General features: G+C 36.5%; 1 protein-coding gene across 1 annotated transcript; it reads left to right on the top strand.

The window, feature by feature from the left end:
• The first annotated feature begins 232 nt into the window (after positions 1-232).
• Positions 233-9,429, top strand: PNN (pinin, desmosome associated protein). Its single transcript, XM_051978067.1, has 9 exons — positions 233-385; positions 1,358-1,429; positions 2,288-2,356; positions 3,565-3,637; positions 3,726-3,820; positions 4,012-4,087; positions 5,813-5,968; positions 6,048-6,186; positions 6,920-9,429. Exons 1-9 carry the CDS (start codon positions 273-275, stop codon positions 8,305-8,307), a joined length of 2,181 nt encoding a protein of 726 aa, XP_051834027.1. The 5' UTR covers positions 233-272; the 3' UTR covers positions 8,308-9,429.
• Positions 9,430-15,043: the final 5,614 nt, after the last annotated feature.

Raw genomic sequence — 15,043 nt, 5'->3', positions numbered from 1 at the left:
TAGAAGCCCCGCCTCCCCCGAACTCTGGTCAGACCACTATTCCCAAAAGAAAGTCACTCTATTGGCTGCGCAGGTTGCCGCCTTGTGGCTTTATTCATTGGTCCAGATTCAGTAAGCCAGTCAGTTCCGCCCCTGAAGTCTCTAAGTGGTCTACAGCCGAGCGCCACGCCTATCCTGATTGGCTAATCTTAAGTATCACTCCTCGGACTGATCTCGCGACGCGGGACGATCTGGCTTGAGAGCTGCCTCCGCACCAGTCGCGGGTGGAGAAGATGGCGGTCGCAGTGAGAACTTTGCAGGAGCAGCTAGAAAAAGCCAAGGAGAGTTTAAAAAATGTAGACGAGAATATCCGAAAACTCACGGGCCGGGATCCTAATGACGTGAGGTGAGGTTTTCTTGAAGGACTGTTGCCGCCGTGAGGACGCGCGGCCTTGGCGAAGTGGGGGCAGGAGAGGCGAACCTGGGCCCTGTTTGGGGGAGAGCAGGAGCTGCCGGACCTTTTCCGGGAGATGACTGCAGGACCTCCTCCTCATGGTGGGGGGGCATGATCCTGGGGTACCTTCGCCGGCCTGTACAAGTTTCGTGAATCTTCAGGGGGAACAGACGGGGAAAACGCGTATATCATGTTGAAACTGCAGCAGGAAAGGCCTGCGAAAAGACTGGGCCTGGTACCCCTACCTCCCACAGCTGGTTCGAGTTCCCCACGATGTGCTGCAGCTCCCGGCGAGCGCGCCACAAAAGGCCCACGGCCTTCCTCAGCCCTCATTCTAGCCCCGGCCTGGGAGACTGCGGAGGCCCCGCTGGACTCCTCAGCCCGGGCGGTCCACGGTGAAGTCTTCACACCACTTTTGGCTTCTTTTCCCCTTTGTGGGTTGGAAGCAGGGGTTTACTTTTTCTCCCTGGCCTCACTCTATGTGTATGAAGGAGATTTTGATAATTTTCAGCGTAATCCTCGTATATAAAGAAGATTTCTGACATTTCAGCTCACTATTGGCCTGTATAAATCATGATTGGTGGGAATTAATATGTTAATTGTGGTGAATTGTAAAGCAGACTTGATCAAGGCCACCTCGACTTTGTAAATATTGTAGGGTGGAGATAGGGGTTGGAAATGTTGGGCTACTCATTAGGCTGTCTGATTAACATCTTTAAGAAAATACTTAATAGGCCAAATTTATGCTAGAAATTATCTACTTCTACCTGAGACATTTGAAGTTCATTTTAGTGATTTTCTTCTTTTTAAAAAAAATTTTCTTTTTTACAGTTGGTTCGATGGTTTTTTTTTTTTTTTATTCATCATTCACATGTATTATGAACGGTTGTTTCACAACATACCATTTCCTAAATCTCTTTACAGACCCATCCAAGCTAGATTGCTAGCCCTCTCAGGCCCTGGTGGAGGTAGGGGTCGTGGTAATTTATTGCTAAGGTAAGTACCACCTTTCATTTTTCTTGAACTGAAGAATTCTTATTAAAAAAAAAATAACAACCACTAAAGTTTTAAATTCAAAGTAGATTTCTAATGTTAAAAAATAAAACTACACTTTTTTTTAAGTCTGGTTTTATACTGTGAAAGGCCACATGGCTTGATAGCCTACCAGACTCAGCACCAAGAAGATATTAATTGAGGGCTTATTTGTGACATAGTCTGGCCATGCCATCCTAGGCAAATTACTTAAATCTCTGTAGACAATTCTCTAAAAGGATGAGTTGCAGATAAAGCACTAACCTGCATTTGGAGAGGGAGTTTCTTTACCTGGTAATTCTGTGTTCTTGTGAAATCGCTATTATAGTCTCTGTCCTTTATACTTTAAATCTTATGTTTAAAATTCCCTTAAGATATCTTAACTAATGAAAGTGCCTTGAACACTTTTTAGACCTTTTTTTTTTTTAAGAAAGCAGTTTAGATTTAACATAGAATTTAGTAATATTTTGAGATTTTTTTTAAACCTTAAGAGACACTAATAAGATGTAGTTTTAAAAATTCTGTTTGTTGAAAAATGTAAATAGCTAAGAGGAATTGCAATGTTGTTTTAAGACTTGTGGGTTCTTCACCATCTTTTGGTGGTAGTGCTGGTGAGGAAACCTGGCATTTTTGAATTAAATATTTTATTCATCACCTTATATGGGACTTCCTTATTGCAGTTTCTTGGTTGGGTAATGACCATTTTATTTTAAAGGCATTTAAAAAATATTGCATTCAACTAATTATTTGTAATTTCATTGTTTAAAAAATGGCTTATGTTTTTATTTTGGTCAACAAAATCTTGTTATTTTTCCATGTCAGGCGTGGATTCTCAGATAGTGGAGGAGGACCCCCAGCCAAACAAAGAGATCTTGAAGGGGCAGTCAGTAGGTATGTTTAGTGGGGATAAATGTAGATACTGTTTTCTTGAAATATGATATTAATTATTTAATCAATTAATTATGGATGTTCAATATTCTGTTATTATCAGAATTGTTTTGAGGATTAAATGAAATGTATGTAAAGGATTTGTAAATTTGGCTAAACAAATGACAGTTGTTATTGGGGAATCGACTATATGGTATACACATTTCCAAAGTTCTCTTTGCTACTTTTAAGAATTAAGAGTCTGAATGAACCTAGAAAGCCAGCCTCTGACTGTCTGGGAATTCTAGACCTCTTGAGTTCCCTACTGCCTGAAAAATTTGAAATATTAAAAAAAAAAAAAAAGTTTCTATATGATTCTTTCTCTACCTACTTTTTTGCTTTCTTGGTTGAACTATCATCAGAGTGGGAACCCAGCTTCTAACCCATAAGTGTGTTTTAATTTTCATTAACCTTTTGTTCAATATTAAACTCTTAGTATGCATTTATTTACTTGGGTTTCTATTGCTTCTGAGAAATTTTCTGATTATTGAACTTGAGTGAGTGATCAGAAGTAATTTATAAAGATAGTATTGGTAGCTCATGAGTTTATCAAGGCTTTTTTGTTATTGTTCACTTTTATATACCTGGAATATTGCTTTCCTTTTTTTTTTTTTTTTTTTTTTTTTTTTTTTTTTTTGGTTTGGTTTGGTTTAGTTTTGAGTTTGTCTTTTAATGTTTACTAACAGAAACATCATAGTAACTTTAAAATACATTAATTCAGTTTTAGATGTTGTGCCAAACAGGTACAACACCTTTATATAACAAAGGGTTTATTTAAGAAAGATAAACTAGAAGAAGTGTTACGTCAGTAAGTCAGTGATTAACTGTTAAGGTTTCTGTTGTTGTATGACATCAAAAGTCCAGACAAATTGAATAGAGCTTGGATAAAAACTATTCAAATCAATGATTCAAAAGTTTCTTTTAAGAACTGACATTATTATCACCAAAGTTTTATCCTTCCACTGTTAAAAGTGGAATAAATGTTTTGAATAATTATATGGGTGAAATAGAATGGCATATGGAGACTTCAGGAAATTGATGTTGAAAAATTATTTGATTATTGATATTATTCTGCTGCTAAAGCTGAAGAATATCTGAATATTGGTGTTTGGATGTTTGATTTAACTCAGTTTCAGTAATGATTATTTTTAAATTTGTTTCTTCAATATCAGGCTGGGAGGAGAGCGTCGGACAAGAAGAGAATCACGCCAAGAAAGCGACGCAGAGGATGATGATGTCAAAAAGGTATTGTGATGGAAAGAATTTATGTTAATGGGTGTAAGTGGGCAAATAGTTATTGTAACTTGGGATAAGTTTTTGTTTTCTCTAATAGCCAGCGTTGCAGTCTTCAGTTGTAGCTACCTCCAAAGAGCGCACACGTCGAGACCTTATTCAGGATCAAAATATGGATGAAAAGGGAAAACAAAGGTATTATTACTTGGCACACTGGATCATTTGTATTAATTCCCTTGGGAAAAAAATGTCTTTGACATTCTCCATTTGGGGAATACAAATGTTCTTAATATTTTAAGAGAATAGAATTAATTTGTTTTTGCGTGATTTGAAAGGAATTTAGTTAGTGTGATCCTACTTAATTTTTTATTTTTTCTGGTATTTAGGAATCGACGTATATTTGGCTTGTTAATGGGTACCCTTCAGAAATTTAAGCAGGAATCAACTGTAGCTACAGAAAGGGTATGTATACAATTCTTGCTTTAGTCACTTTGTCTTGTATGAATTGTCAATATGATTATTTTTTGAAAAGTATTTTGAATTTGATTCTTAATATCTTTTTTTTTTTTTAAATTGTGGATTTTTATTTACAAGTTATATTCATAGGTAATTTTACAGCATTGACAATTGCCAAACCTTTTGTTCCAATTTTCCCCCTCTTTCCTCCCACCCCCTCCCCCAGATGGCAGGTTGACCAATACATGTTAACTATGTTAAAGTATAAATTAATTACAGTATAAGTATACATATCCAAACAGTTATTTTGTTGTACAAAATTATTCTTAATACCTTTTAATTGAATGGCAAATTTAAAATGAAGCTGAAAACAGTTGAACTGATGTTTCAAGATTTTTGCCACCTTCTGAGAAGATGTAGTGTCTGACATTTTTTTGGGTTCAGTGTTAGCAAGAATCTAAAAGAAACAAAATTTTAAGAAATTTATTTCTGACCTTTAGAATAAGTTTGTTCAAACCACTAAACGGTTCCTGGAGAGAAATACTTTGCTAAATATTAGTCTTGTGAGGAATAGTAACTAGCATCCACCAGTAGCACTTTTATATACCTTCAAAATGTTACATATGGTCAAATGTTATAGATGAGAGTGTATTCCATGTAAATGATAAACATTTTGGACCAGACCTATAATTTCATTGGTATAAAAGACTCTAGGAGTAAAGCAATTCTTTCTATTATATAGTGACATATACTTTTGCACTTACTATTACAGAATTGTCTGGGACACTGAAACCAGATTCTTTTCCCTGTTGACACTGGCCCTGTGTCTGTTATGCCTCATTGCCTTAGTTTCTATTTAGAATTTCTAAGTAATTTATACATATTAACCCATTAAATCTTCATACCCATCCTTGAGGTAGATGTTGCTGTTATTTCTATTTCAATGGTATGAAAAATTAGGGGATAGCATTGAACTAACATTCATAGTTCTCTAAAGAACTGTCACTCTGAAATTTGTCTGAATATTCCAGGAGTCATTTAAAAAAGTATCTGGATTAAGGGAAGTGCTTGCACCTTTGATCTTTTGGGTTTCATAGATTAGGTCTTGGAAGACACTGACCTCCCTGGGTAATTTTTGCGGAAGCAGAACTAGGTTGGAACTGCCAAGGAAGGAAGGTTAAGGGGAAAATTCTTAACAAGAAGCTTAGCGTAAATGGAGTGGGGTTCTTCCTCACTGGAGTTTATGGAGATCTCAGTAGCTTTGTTGGAAGTATGGTAGAAAAGATTCTACTTTAGATATGTGTTAGAATAGAATTCTGTTTGACCTTTAAGGTCTCTTCCAACTCTGAAATTGTGATTTTTAGCAGTCTAGTAAGAGAGCGAAATGTAGGTACTCTTTATTAATGTGTATTTTATTTGAATTGCAAAATTGTTTTGTGAGATCCAGAAGAAATGGCTTTAAGATTCAAAAGTTTCTGTTAAATATATAATCACAATTTATATAAAAATGTTCCCAATTCCAGGTTTGTTCTTTTTAGTAATAGAGATTTGAAAGACTTAAAATTATGCTATTGACCATGGGCTAGTTTTGCAAATTTACTCAAATAGTCCAAATGTCAAGTTTCTGCTACTTTTAACTTTTTAAACTTCTGTCGTAGTTGATTGAAGCAATTTTTTTTATATTTCTTTGAATCATTGTGAAACAAATATTAAAAGTTTCTACATTTTTAGCAAAAGAGGCGTCAAGAAATTGAACAAAAGCTTGAAGTGCAAGCAGAAGAAGAAAGAAAACAAGTTGAAAATGAAAGGAGAGAACTTTTTGAAGAAAGACGTGCTAAACAGACAGAACTGCGACTTTTGGAACAAAAGGTTGAACTTGCTCAGTTGGTGAGTATTGGCAAAGAAATATGCTGATTAGAATTCTTATGTTTTCAGAAATAGTGATATTTATCTTCCTTTTCTTTAGCAAGAAGAATGGAATGAGCATAATTCTAAGATAATTAAATATATAAGAACTAAAACAAAGCCCCATTTGTTCTACATTCCTGGAAGAATGTGCCCAGCTACACAAAAGCTGATAGAAGAGTCACAGAGAAAAATGAACGGTAGGTATTCATGGGGAACCCAATTGAAAATTTCTGATTAGAGAAGCTATGCGCTTATTTGGCATATTTTTGTTTCCTTTAATGACTGATTTGATATTCAGTCATTAAAATATCAAGGGATGACAAGTTTTGGAGAAGTGCATTTATTTGATGCAGAATTTTACCTGAAATTTGATGATTTATGGACTCTGTATATACATAAATTTTTTTATAAGAGTTTTGTGCCAGTTGACTTATTTTTGCTTGATTTTCTTATCACCAGTAGCCAGGGTACTGTGAATGCTAAGGGAGCTGGGGGAAGAGAGAGAGGAAACAGATTGAAGGGGAGTACTTCTTTAAGTGTATAAAGATAACATATCTGTATGTTGGCATATATACACAGTTTTTCCTTTTCTTTCTCAATTTGCATTTTCACTGGTTAGTGAACTCTCCCAAGGTATGAATTCTTTCTACCAGTGATGCTTAATCTTGGAGGATTATCTGGGGCACTTAGAAGTTAAGTGACTGACTAGAGTCATAGAATTAAGAAATGTCAGATACATGGGTTGAAGATTGGTATTTTAATTCCAGGGTCAGTTCTTTATTCCCTATGCTATGCTCCCTCATTTAAAAAAAAAAAAAAAGAAGAAGGAAATTTACGAAAATTTATTATTCAGAGTGTGAAATAAAATTATAATTTAAATTGTGTTCATAAGTTCATAATTTATATTTAAATACCTTCTTTGTTCTTCAGCTATGTTTGAAGGTAGACGCAATGAATTTGCTGAACAAATAAATAAAATGGAGGCTAGGCCTAGAAGACAATCAATGAAGGAAAAAGAACTTCAGGTGGTGCATAATGAAGAACAGAAGGCGGAGCAAGAAGAGGGTAAGGTGGCTCAGCGTGAGGAAGAGATGGAGGAGACAGGTAATCAGCACAATGATGTAGAAATAGAGGATGCAGGAGAGGAAGAGGAAAAAGAAGTAGGTGCAGTTCATAGTGATGCAGAGAAAGAACAGGAGGAGGAGCATAAAAAGGAAACTGAGGTTAAAATGGAGGAGGAGAATGAGATTAGGGAAAAAGAGAAGCAACAGGATAGTCAGCCTGAAGAAATTATGGATGTGAAAGAGGAGGGAGAAAGTGTCAAAAATGTAGATACAGAAACAGAGGAAATGGAAACTAATCAAGTTGAAAGTGTAGACCCTTCAGAAAATGAGAATAGCAAAGAAATAGGACCAGAATTAGAAGGTGAAATTCAGCCAAACAAAGAATATAAACCTATTTCTCCTGTAAAGGAGAATGCTAATGTTCCAGAAATTGAAAATGAATCTGAAGAGAAACAAGAGAGAGAACCTGAGTCCCAACCAGAGTTTGTGGTTCAATCCCAACCCCAGTCCCAGTCCCAGTCCCAGTCCCAGTCCCAGTCTCAGTCTCAGTCTCAGTCTCATACTCTGCCCTCACTCCAGCTCCAGTCCCAGTCCTTGCCTCAGTCTGAGACTTTGCCTTTAACACTTATAGAGCCACTACCTCAGGTCATGCAAGAAGCAAGGCATCTAACTGAGAGGAAAGGGTTTGCTATAGAACCTGTCAAACTTCCTGAGGTACAAATAGAGCCAGTCTTGTCAATGCCTACGGAAAGGAAAACCAAAACCAAAACCAGGAGCAGAAGCAGGGGTAGAGCCAGAAACAAAACTAGCAAGAGTAGAAGTCATAGCAGTAGCAGTAGCACTTCAAGTAGTAGTTCAACTAGTAGTAGTAGTGGCAGCAGCTCCAGCAGTGGCAGTAGTAGCAGTCGAAGTAGTTCCAGTAGCAGCACTAGTACTAGCGGAAGCAGCAGCAGAGATAGTAGTAGTAGCAGCACTAGTAGTAGTGAGAGTAGGAGTCGAAGCCGAGGTCGGGGACATAACAGGGATAGAAAGCGCAGGAGGAGTGTGGATCGGAAGCGGAGGGATACATCAGGACTAGAAAGAAGTCACAATCACAAGTCTTCAAAAGGTAGTAGCAGAGATACAAAAGGATCAAAGGATAAGAGTTCTCGGTCTGACAGAAAAAGGTCTATATCAGAAAGTAGTCGGTCAGGCAAAAGATCTTCAAGAAGTGAAAGAGACCGTAAATCAGACAGGAAAGACAAAAGGCGTTAATGGAAGAAACCAGGCTTCCTTAGCCTATTTGCAGCAGAAGATTTCTTGATGTGTAAAAGGATACCTTTCCTTTTAAGGGGAATGCTGCCTTAAGAATTGCATGTTGTAAAATTCTTTTTGGAAAAAATGCAGACTTTGTTTACCAGACATTCTTGTACTTTTTACATAATTTTGTAAAAGTTATTTATCAAAATTATGTGAGGTTCCAAAAAAATGTAAAAAAAAATAAAAAAGATTAACCACCCTTGTCATCTTTTTTAAATATCCCATGCTCCACATTAAGAATCTGTATATTTTAAGGTAAATCTTTAAGTTTATGTGTTCACTTCTAATTCTGTATCATACATTGTTTTTGTAGAAATAAATGTATATTAAAGAATTTTTTTTGAGATGTCCTGGTTGACACTTGTGTAATCTCCTTAGAATCAGTTTCAAACCACTACACACCATCTACTGGAGGTGCTGAGGGGAACATTTTTTTCTTCCCCATTTTTATTTACATGAATAACTGTTAACTTTACCTATCCCCTTAGGTGGTTATTTTTTGGATTGACTAAACCTACCCAAGATAAAATTTGAGGAAGAAAGTAGTTCATTTCCTTATTTTTTAAAGTAATTTTCTCTTTCTTAGTTCTCCTTTTTATTTTAACAAGCTTTTATGTTGTTTCTGATCCTCAAACCAAATAGGATGTTTCCTTAGGTACATTATCGTGCTAATTCTAACTTGGTTGACTTTTGTCTTCCTGAGCATGGTAGCATCACTTATCTCTGGTGATACGTAATGTTAAATTTATACCTCTTAGAAAAAATGTATTTATCCCTCTGAGGGAAGGAACCAAAAGTAGCCTCTAAACTTGGTTTTTGGATGTGGTGGTCTAAGATATAACCTTGGAAATTTGATATGATGGGGTTGTGTTGGCTATAGCTAAGATAAACGCCACTATGTATTGAGAATTTTCTTCATGTATGAAGGTTTATTAAATGAGAGGAACTGAAATCTAGACTTAAATATGTATGTAAAACAAGGTGATAACACAGTTATCAAATTGTATTTTATAATTTTGTATGATCTTATTTGTTGGTCAATACTGTTCATGTGCAAATAAATGTGACTTAGACTTATGTGACTAGTATTTTTATTAACTTTTTAAATGGTTTATAGAAAATAACACTTAAAAGTAGCTAATTGTGCAAATGATTCTAACAATTCATTCTGTTAACTTATTGGAAGCCAGACTCGATATCACTAAAGCAAAGCAAGTCACTAAAACTGAGAGTGAAAGATTAAGGGACTTGCCTACTCTCCTTAGAATTTTGATAAATCCTTCCTAGCTCTTAATCTGAGTTTCAAATTCTGTCTATAAAAATGGTTTCTAAGGATCACCTTGAGATGTGCATGTAAAGTATAATAGAAATGGATTGGTATTTTTAAATCATGTCATGTGTGAGTAGCCAGATCAAAACTTACCTTGCAAAGTAGTGGGGGTAATGTAATCTTAAACTATAGGACTTCCCCAAAACATTTTGACTTAGCCTAACTTGGCTTTCTTTATATACTTCTATCTATACTTGTTTTCCCATAGCTCCTAAGTAGGTACTTAGTATTGTGTCTGGCAGTCAATGATGAATAAACATTTATAAACCCTAAGTGGTAAATGCTGGAGGCACTTTAGTAGTCACTTAACTTTTTGTATCTCTTCTTGGAGTTTAGCTGTCCTAGTCGGTGAATCAATAGACCTAGCTGGTCCCAGACCCACCCTAGCAATCTTGCCAGTTAACCCTGCCACATTAATCACAGTCTCATATCCCTTTCCTTACTTCCCTCTCTTCCATACTAATGGATATGGGAACTGTACTGAACTTTAGTACATATGATGGGTAGCTAGCTGCAAATATAAGAGGAAATGAAAAAGTCCCTCCCCTCAGAGTTTTTAATTCTATAAATCAATCAACCAAAAGACATTTTCTAAGTGCTTACTGTGCAACTATTGTGTTAAGTACTGAAAATAAATACAAGACAAAACAAAAAAAACCAGTCCTTACTCTTGCAAGGCTTACAGGCAATAAGCAACCTGTATTAAATTGACATATACAAAATACAAGGTAGGTAGGAAAATAACTCCCAAGGGAAAAGCTGGAGGAAGTGGAAAAGACTACTGGAAAATGGTGGAATTTGAGCCGAATCTTCTAGGGACTCAAGAGAAAATGAAAGTTATAGCATGAGATGGAGAATATTCCAAGCTGGGGAGATATTCATTGCAAAGGCTCATACAGAAGATGGAATTCTGAATGAGAAAGTAGAGCAATAAGACTGGAAAAGGTTGGGGCAGCTAGATGGTGCAAGAGGTAAAGTACAGACCCTAGTTCAACTCTGCCTTCAGACACTTAACATTTACTAGTTGTATGACCCTGGGCAAATCACTTAATCCTAATTGCCTTGCAAGAAGAAAAATGACTGGAAGATGTGGAAGGGAATTATGTACTAGACTGAAAATATTGTGAAAAGTTTTAAATGTGTGTGCATATGTTGGAAACATGACTAGACTTTTTTATACAAAAATCATTATTATAGCTGTGTGGAGGGGCTTGAAACAAGTCAGGCCATTTCAATAGTCAAGGTGAGAAGTGTTCAAAGCGTGAAGTAAGGTAATGTGTGAATGTGTGTAGTATCTGAGAAATGGAAATGTCCTCTGAAAAGGACATATAAACTGATGAAGTGCCACTTCATCATCCTTATGGCTTCCCCAAACAAAATGCTTTCCCCTAGCTACTCCTCTTCTATGTCTACCTATCTACTAATTTATTCTCTACTAACAAATAAGATATTTTCAGATAATATTAGACACCACCCAAATGATCTATTCTGCCCTTTGTAGATAAACTTGAAAAGACCATCTACAATAGATGCCTCCACGTTCTCTTTTCTTACTCGTCTTAACCCCTTAAAACCTGGCTTTTCATTTCACCAAAAGTGCTCTCTGCAAAGTTACCAATGCTTTCTTAGTACCTCTTCCCAAGCCTCATTTTCTTCAACCTCTACTGCATTTGACAGTGTTGATAATTCTTTCTTCTTTGATAATCTCTTTTCTAGGTTTTCAGCACACCACTCACTCCTGGTTCTCTTCTTATCTGACCACTCTTCAGTCTCCTTTGTGAGATCTTCATCCAAGTCATACACTATCCAGGACAATCCTGTTTCTTAGGATCCTGTCCTGAGCTCTCTTCTCTCTTCTTTATATCTAGGTGTAATGGGCTGAGGCTTGAGTTGATGCACTGAGGTCCCAAGCACATGAGGCTAAATAGTAATTGGACCATACTCTATTAATAGATAAGCTTGGAGAGAGAATGGCCCCCACCCACTCTTTGTGCAAGTCCTGATGTGTTGTATAGGAAATGAGGCAACCGTGGCAATGGCAGTCCCAAAAGTCTCTCCTCCCCTTCCTTCTCCACTCCCCTGCCTCCACCCACCAAAATCGTCATTTCCTATACAACACATCAGGACTTGCACAAAGAGTGGGTGGGGGCCATTCTCTCTCCAAGCTTATTTATTAATAGAGTATGGTCCAATTACTATTTAGCCTCATGTGCTTGGGACCTCAGTGCATCAACTCAAGCCTCAGCCCATTACATCTAGGTACTTCATTTTGGTATTCTCATCAAGTCTCATGAATTTAGTTACCATGTGTGCTGTAATTCTCAAATCTACCTTTCCTATCTTGGCTTCTCTGCTGACTTCTAATCTCACATCTCCAACTGTCTATATATACATTTAAAACTTTTTATTTTCAAAACACATGCACGGATAGTTTTCAACATTCATCCTTGCAAAACCTTGTTACAAATTTTTTTTTCCCTCTCCTTCTTTTGGCAGCAAGTAATCCAATATATGTTGATCATGTTTAATTCTTCTATACATATTTCCACAATTATGCTGCATGATATGCATGCATGCATGCAAGAAAAATCAGATCAAAAAGGGAAAAAAATGAGAAAGAAAATAATGCAAGCAAACAACAAAAATGAAAATACAATGTGATCCACATAGTCCCCACACTTTTCTCTCTCAGTCACAAGACTATTGGAAGTGGCCTGAATCACCTCACTGTTGAAAATAAGTATGTTCATCAGAATTGATCTCTTATAATCTTCTTGTTGCTATGTGCAATGTCCTCCTGGTTCTGCTCACTTCATTTAGCATCAGTTCATCTAAATCTTTCTAGGCCTCTCTGAAATCATCCTGCTGATTGTTTTTTTATAGAATAGTAAATATTCCATTACATTCATATACCATAATTTATTTATCCACTCTCCAATTGTTAGTTTCCAGTACCTTGCCACTACAAAAAGGGCTGCTACAAATATTTTTGCACAAATGGATCTTTTCCCCTTTTTTGTGATCTCTTTGGGATACAAGCACAGTAGAAACACTGCTAAATCAGAAGATATGCACAATTTGATAATCCTTTGGGCATTCCATATTGCTATTCAGAATAGTTAAATCAATACACAACTCCACCCACACCAACAACAATGTCCCAGTTTTCCCACATCCCTTCCAACATTCATCATTATCTTTTCCTGTATCTTCGTCAATCTGAGAGGTGTGTAGTGGTATCTCAGAGTCCAATGACCTTTCAGACATCTCAAACTGGATGTTCAAAGACATTAAACTTAATATGCTCAAAACAAAATTTAGTCTCTTTTCCCCCAAACCCTCTATCTTTGCTACCTTCCTTGTTACTATTGAGGTTCAGAGGAAGTGTCTCAAAAAATTTTGCAGGCTTGCATCTATCTCTGAGTCAAGGGACAAAGTTGATTATAATTGTAATGCCATTTGAAGTGGGCTAAGTTCCCAAAAGATTTAGCAAAGAACTAGGAGCAAGAAGATTAACTTACAGGAAAAAGATTAGGTGCTTCATATCGCTGAGATGCTAATTTTATGATAGAGGTTAGATGTAGAATTAAGGAGTAATCTGGTATGCACCTATTGAAATGTATGGTTTAGTCTAGTATACACCTCATTATCTCAGAAACTTTGTTATTACTGACCAACAAATTGTTATCTGACAGCCAGCATTGTTTGTGGAACTACAACATTCCTAAGACCAAGTGGCCTTAGGGTTACTGCCACATCTCCCATGTCAATACTATATAGGGTAACCCGATCCTTCCATTCGCTTAGGTTCCCAACCTATCTCACCTCCCTATTCAAGCTTTTGCCAAAACATTTCTATTCCAACTTTGTAACATCTCTCCTATATGTTTAGAGCATTGTGTAGCCTGCTGTTAAGTCTATGTTTAGGTCACAACTGTAACTAAAATAAAAAATATGTTTTACATGATTGTACTTATATAACCTGTATCAAATATTTACCATTTTAGAAAAAGGGGAGGGGAGAAGGAAGGAAGCAGTGAGATTTGGAACTCAAAATTTTATAAAAATGAATACTAAAAATTGTCTTTACATATAATTGGGGAAAAAATACTATCACAAATCTCTCCCCACTTCAATTCATTCTCCAGCTAGCTATCAAAGTAGTTTTCCTAAAGCACAGATTCAGCTGTGTTACTCTCCTATTCAAACTTCACTGATTTCTTATTGCTTCCAGGAGCAAACACAAAATAATCAAAACCTTAAATGGGGAGCTAAGTTTTCCAGGCTTGTTATACTTTATCCCTTAATCTAGTGACAATAGTCTCCTGGCTATTGCACAACATTCCATCTCTCTGCTTGGAATGCTCCCCATTTTCAATTCCACCTATTTGACTTCTCTGACTTATTTTTAGCCTTAACTAAAATCCCATCTTTTACAGGAAGCTTTTCCCTACCCCTCTTAATTCTAGTATCTTCTCTATGGTAAAATGAATGGTTTCAGAAAAAAAAGAAAAGAAAAAACTTCTATGCACAGTTGCAAAATGAAGTGAGAAGAACAAGAGGAGAACAATGTACATGGTAACAGCCATGTACTAGCCAAATTGGTTTTCATTGATCAAAAATTTGTAAAGTATTTCGCAAACCTTAAATATTAACATAATACTAGTCATCATCATTATTATTATCTAAAATCCTAAGTGGAAAAAAATATCCTATCTTATTCCTCTTAGAAGCAGTTGATTTCACTGTGAGACAAGATTTAACCTTTTTCTTCCCAGTGGGCATCTCTAGTTAGTTCATATTGTTATTCCATTCTTATTGTGTCAGAAGAAGTTGTTTCCCCCAAGAAGCACTAGTTGTAATCCACATACAAGATCTTAAACTACTTGAATAGTATTTTTCTTCCATTTAGGAGCTCACAATTGAATGGGACCAGGTGAAGATTTCTCAAAATATCTGTGAAGTCCAAGCCTAGAGGTTGTAGGGCAAGAAAGGTCAGACCCAAAGTCTAAGCTCCAGGAAATTACATGACCCAACATTGCTGACCATTGGTCAATGGTTTTTCAGTCCATCCAATGAAAAGACTTGAGTCTTTTGCTATTTAACCAAATTCTCTATTTTGGCTCACTGGGCCAGACATAATGCTGGGAAATGAAAGCTGAAAGGCTCTATGTCTGATCATTTGGTGTGCTTGAGCCTCTCTGTGCAAGAACCAAATAAATGCTTTCTCTTTGTATCTGAAAATGTGTTAGAATAGTCAATTTGGGTAAGTGGGTCTAGCACCCATCCCACACAGTTTATGGGGACTTGTCCGGGATTTGTGACTTCTCAGAGAGATGTCTGAGGTTCTGATTCAAGGCT

Source organism: Antechinus flavipes, chromosome 2 (assembly GCF_016432865.1).
Source record: "Antechinus flavipes isolate AdamAnt ecotype Samford, QLD, Australia chromosome 2, AdamAnt_v2, whole genome shotgun sequence".
Taxonomy (NCBI): Eukaryota; Metazoa; Chordata; class Mammalia; order Dasyuromorphia; family Dasyuridae; genus Antechinus; species Antechinus flavipes.
The sequence above is the reverse complement of the archived record's forward strand: the minus strand, read 5'-3'. Positions and strand labels throughout refer to the sequence as shown.

Excerpts from the sequence above, each read along its gene's own strand:
- PNN (XM_051978067.1), top strand. The coding sequence starts at position 273 with ATGGCGGTCGCAGTGAGAACTTTGCAGGAGCAGCTAGAAAAAGCCAAG. Across the intron at positions 3,638-3,725 it reads AGGATGATGATGTCAAAAAG|CCAGCGTTGCAGTCTTCAGT; the intron begins GTATTGTGATGG and ends TTTCTCTAATAG. Across the intron at positions 4,088-5,812 it reads CAACTGTAGCTACAGAAAGG|CAAAAGAGGCGTCAAGAAAT; the intron begins GTATGTATACAA and ends CTACATTTTTAG.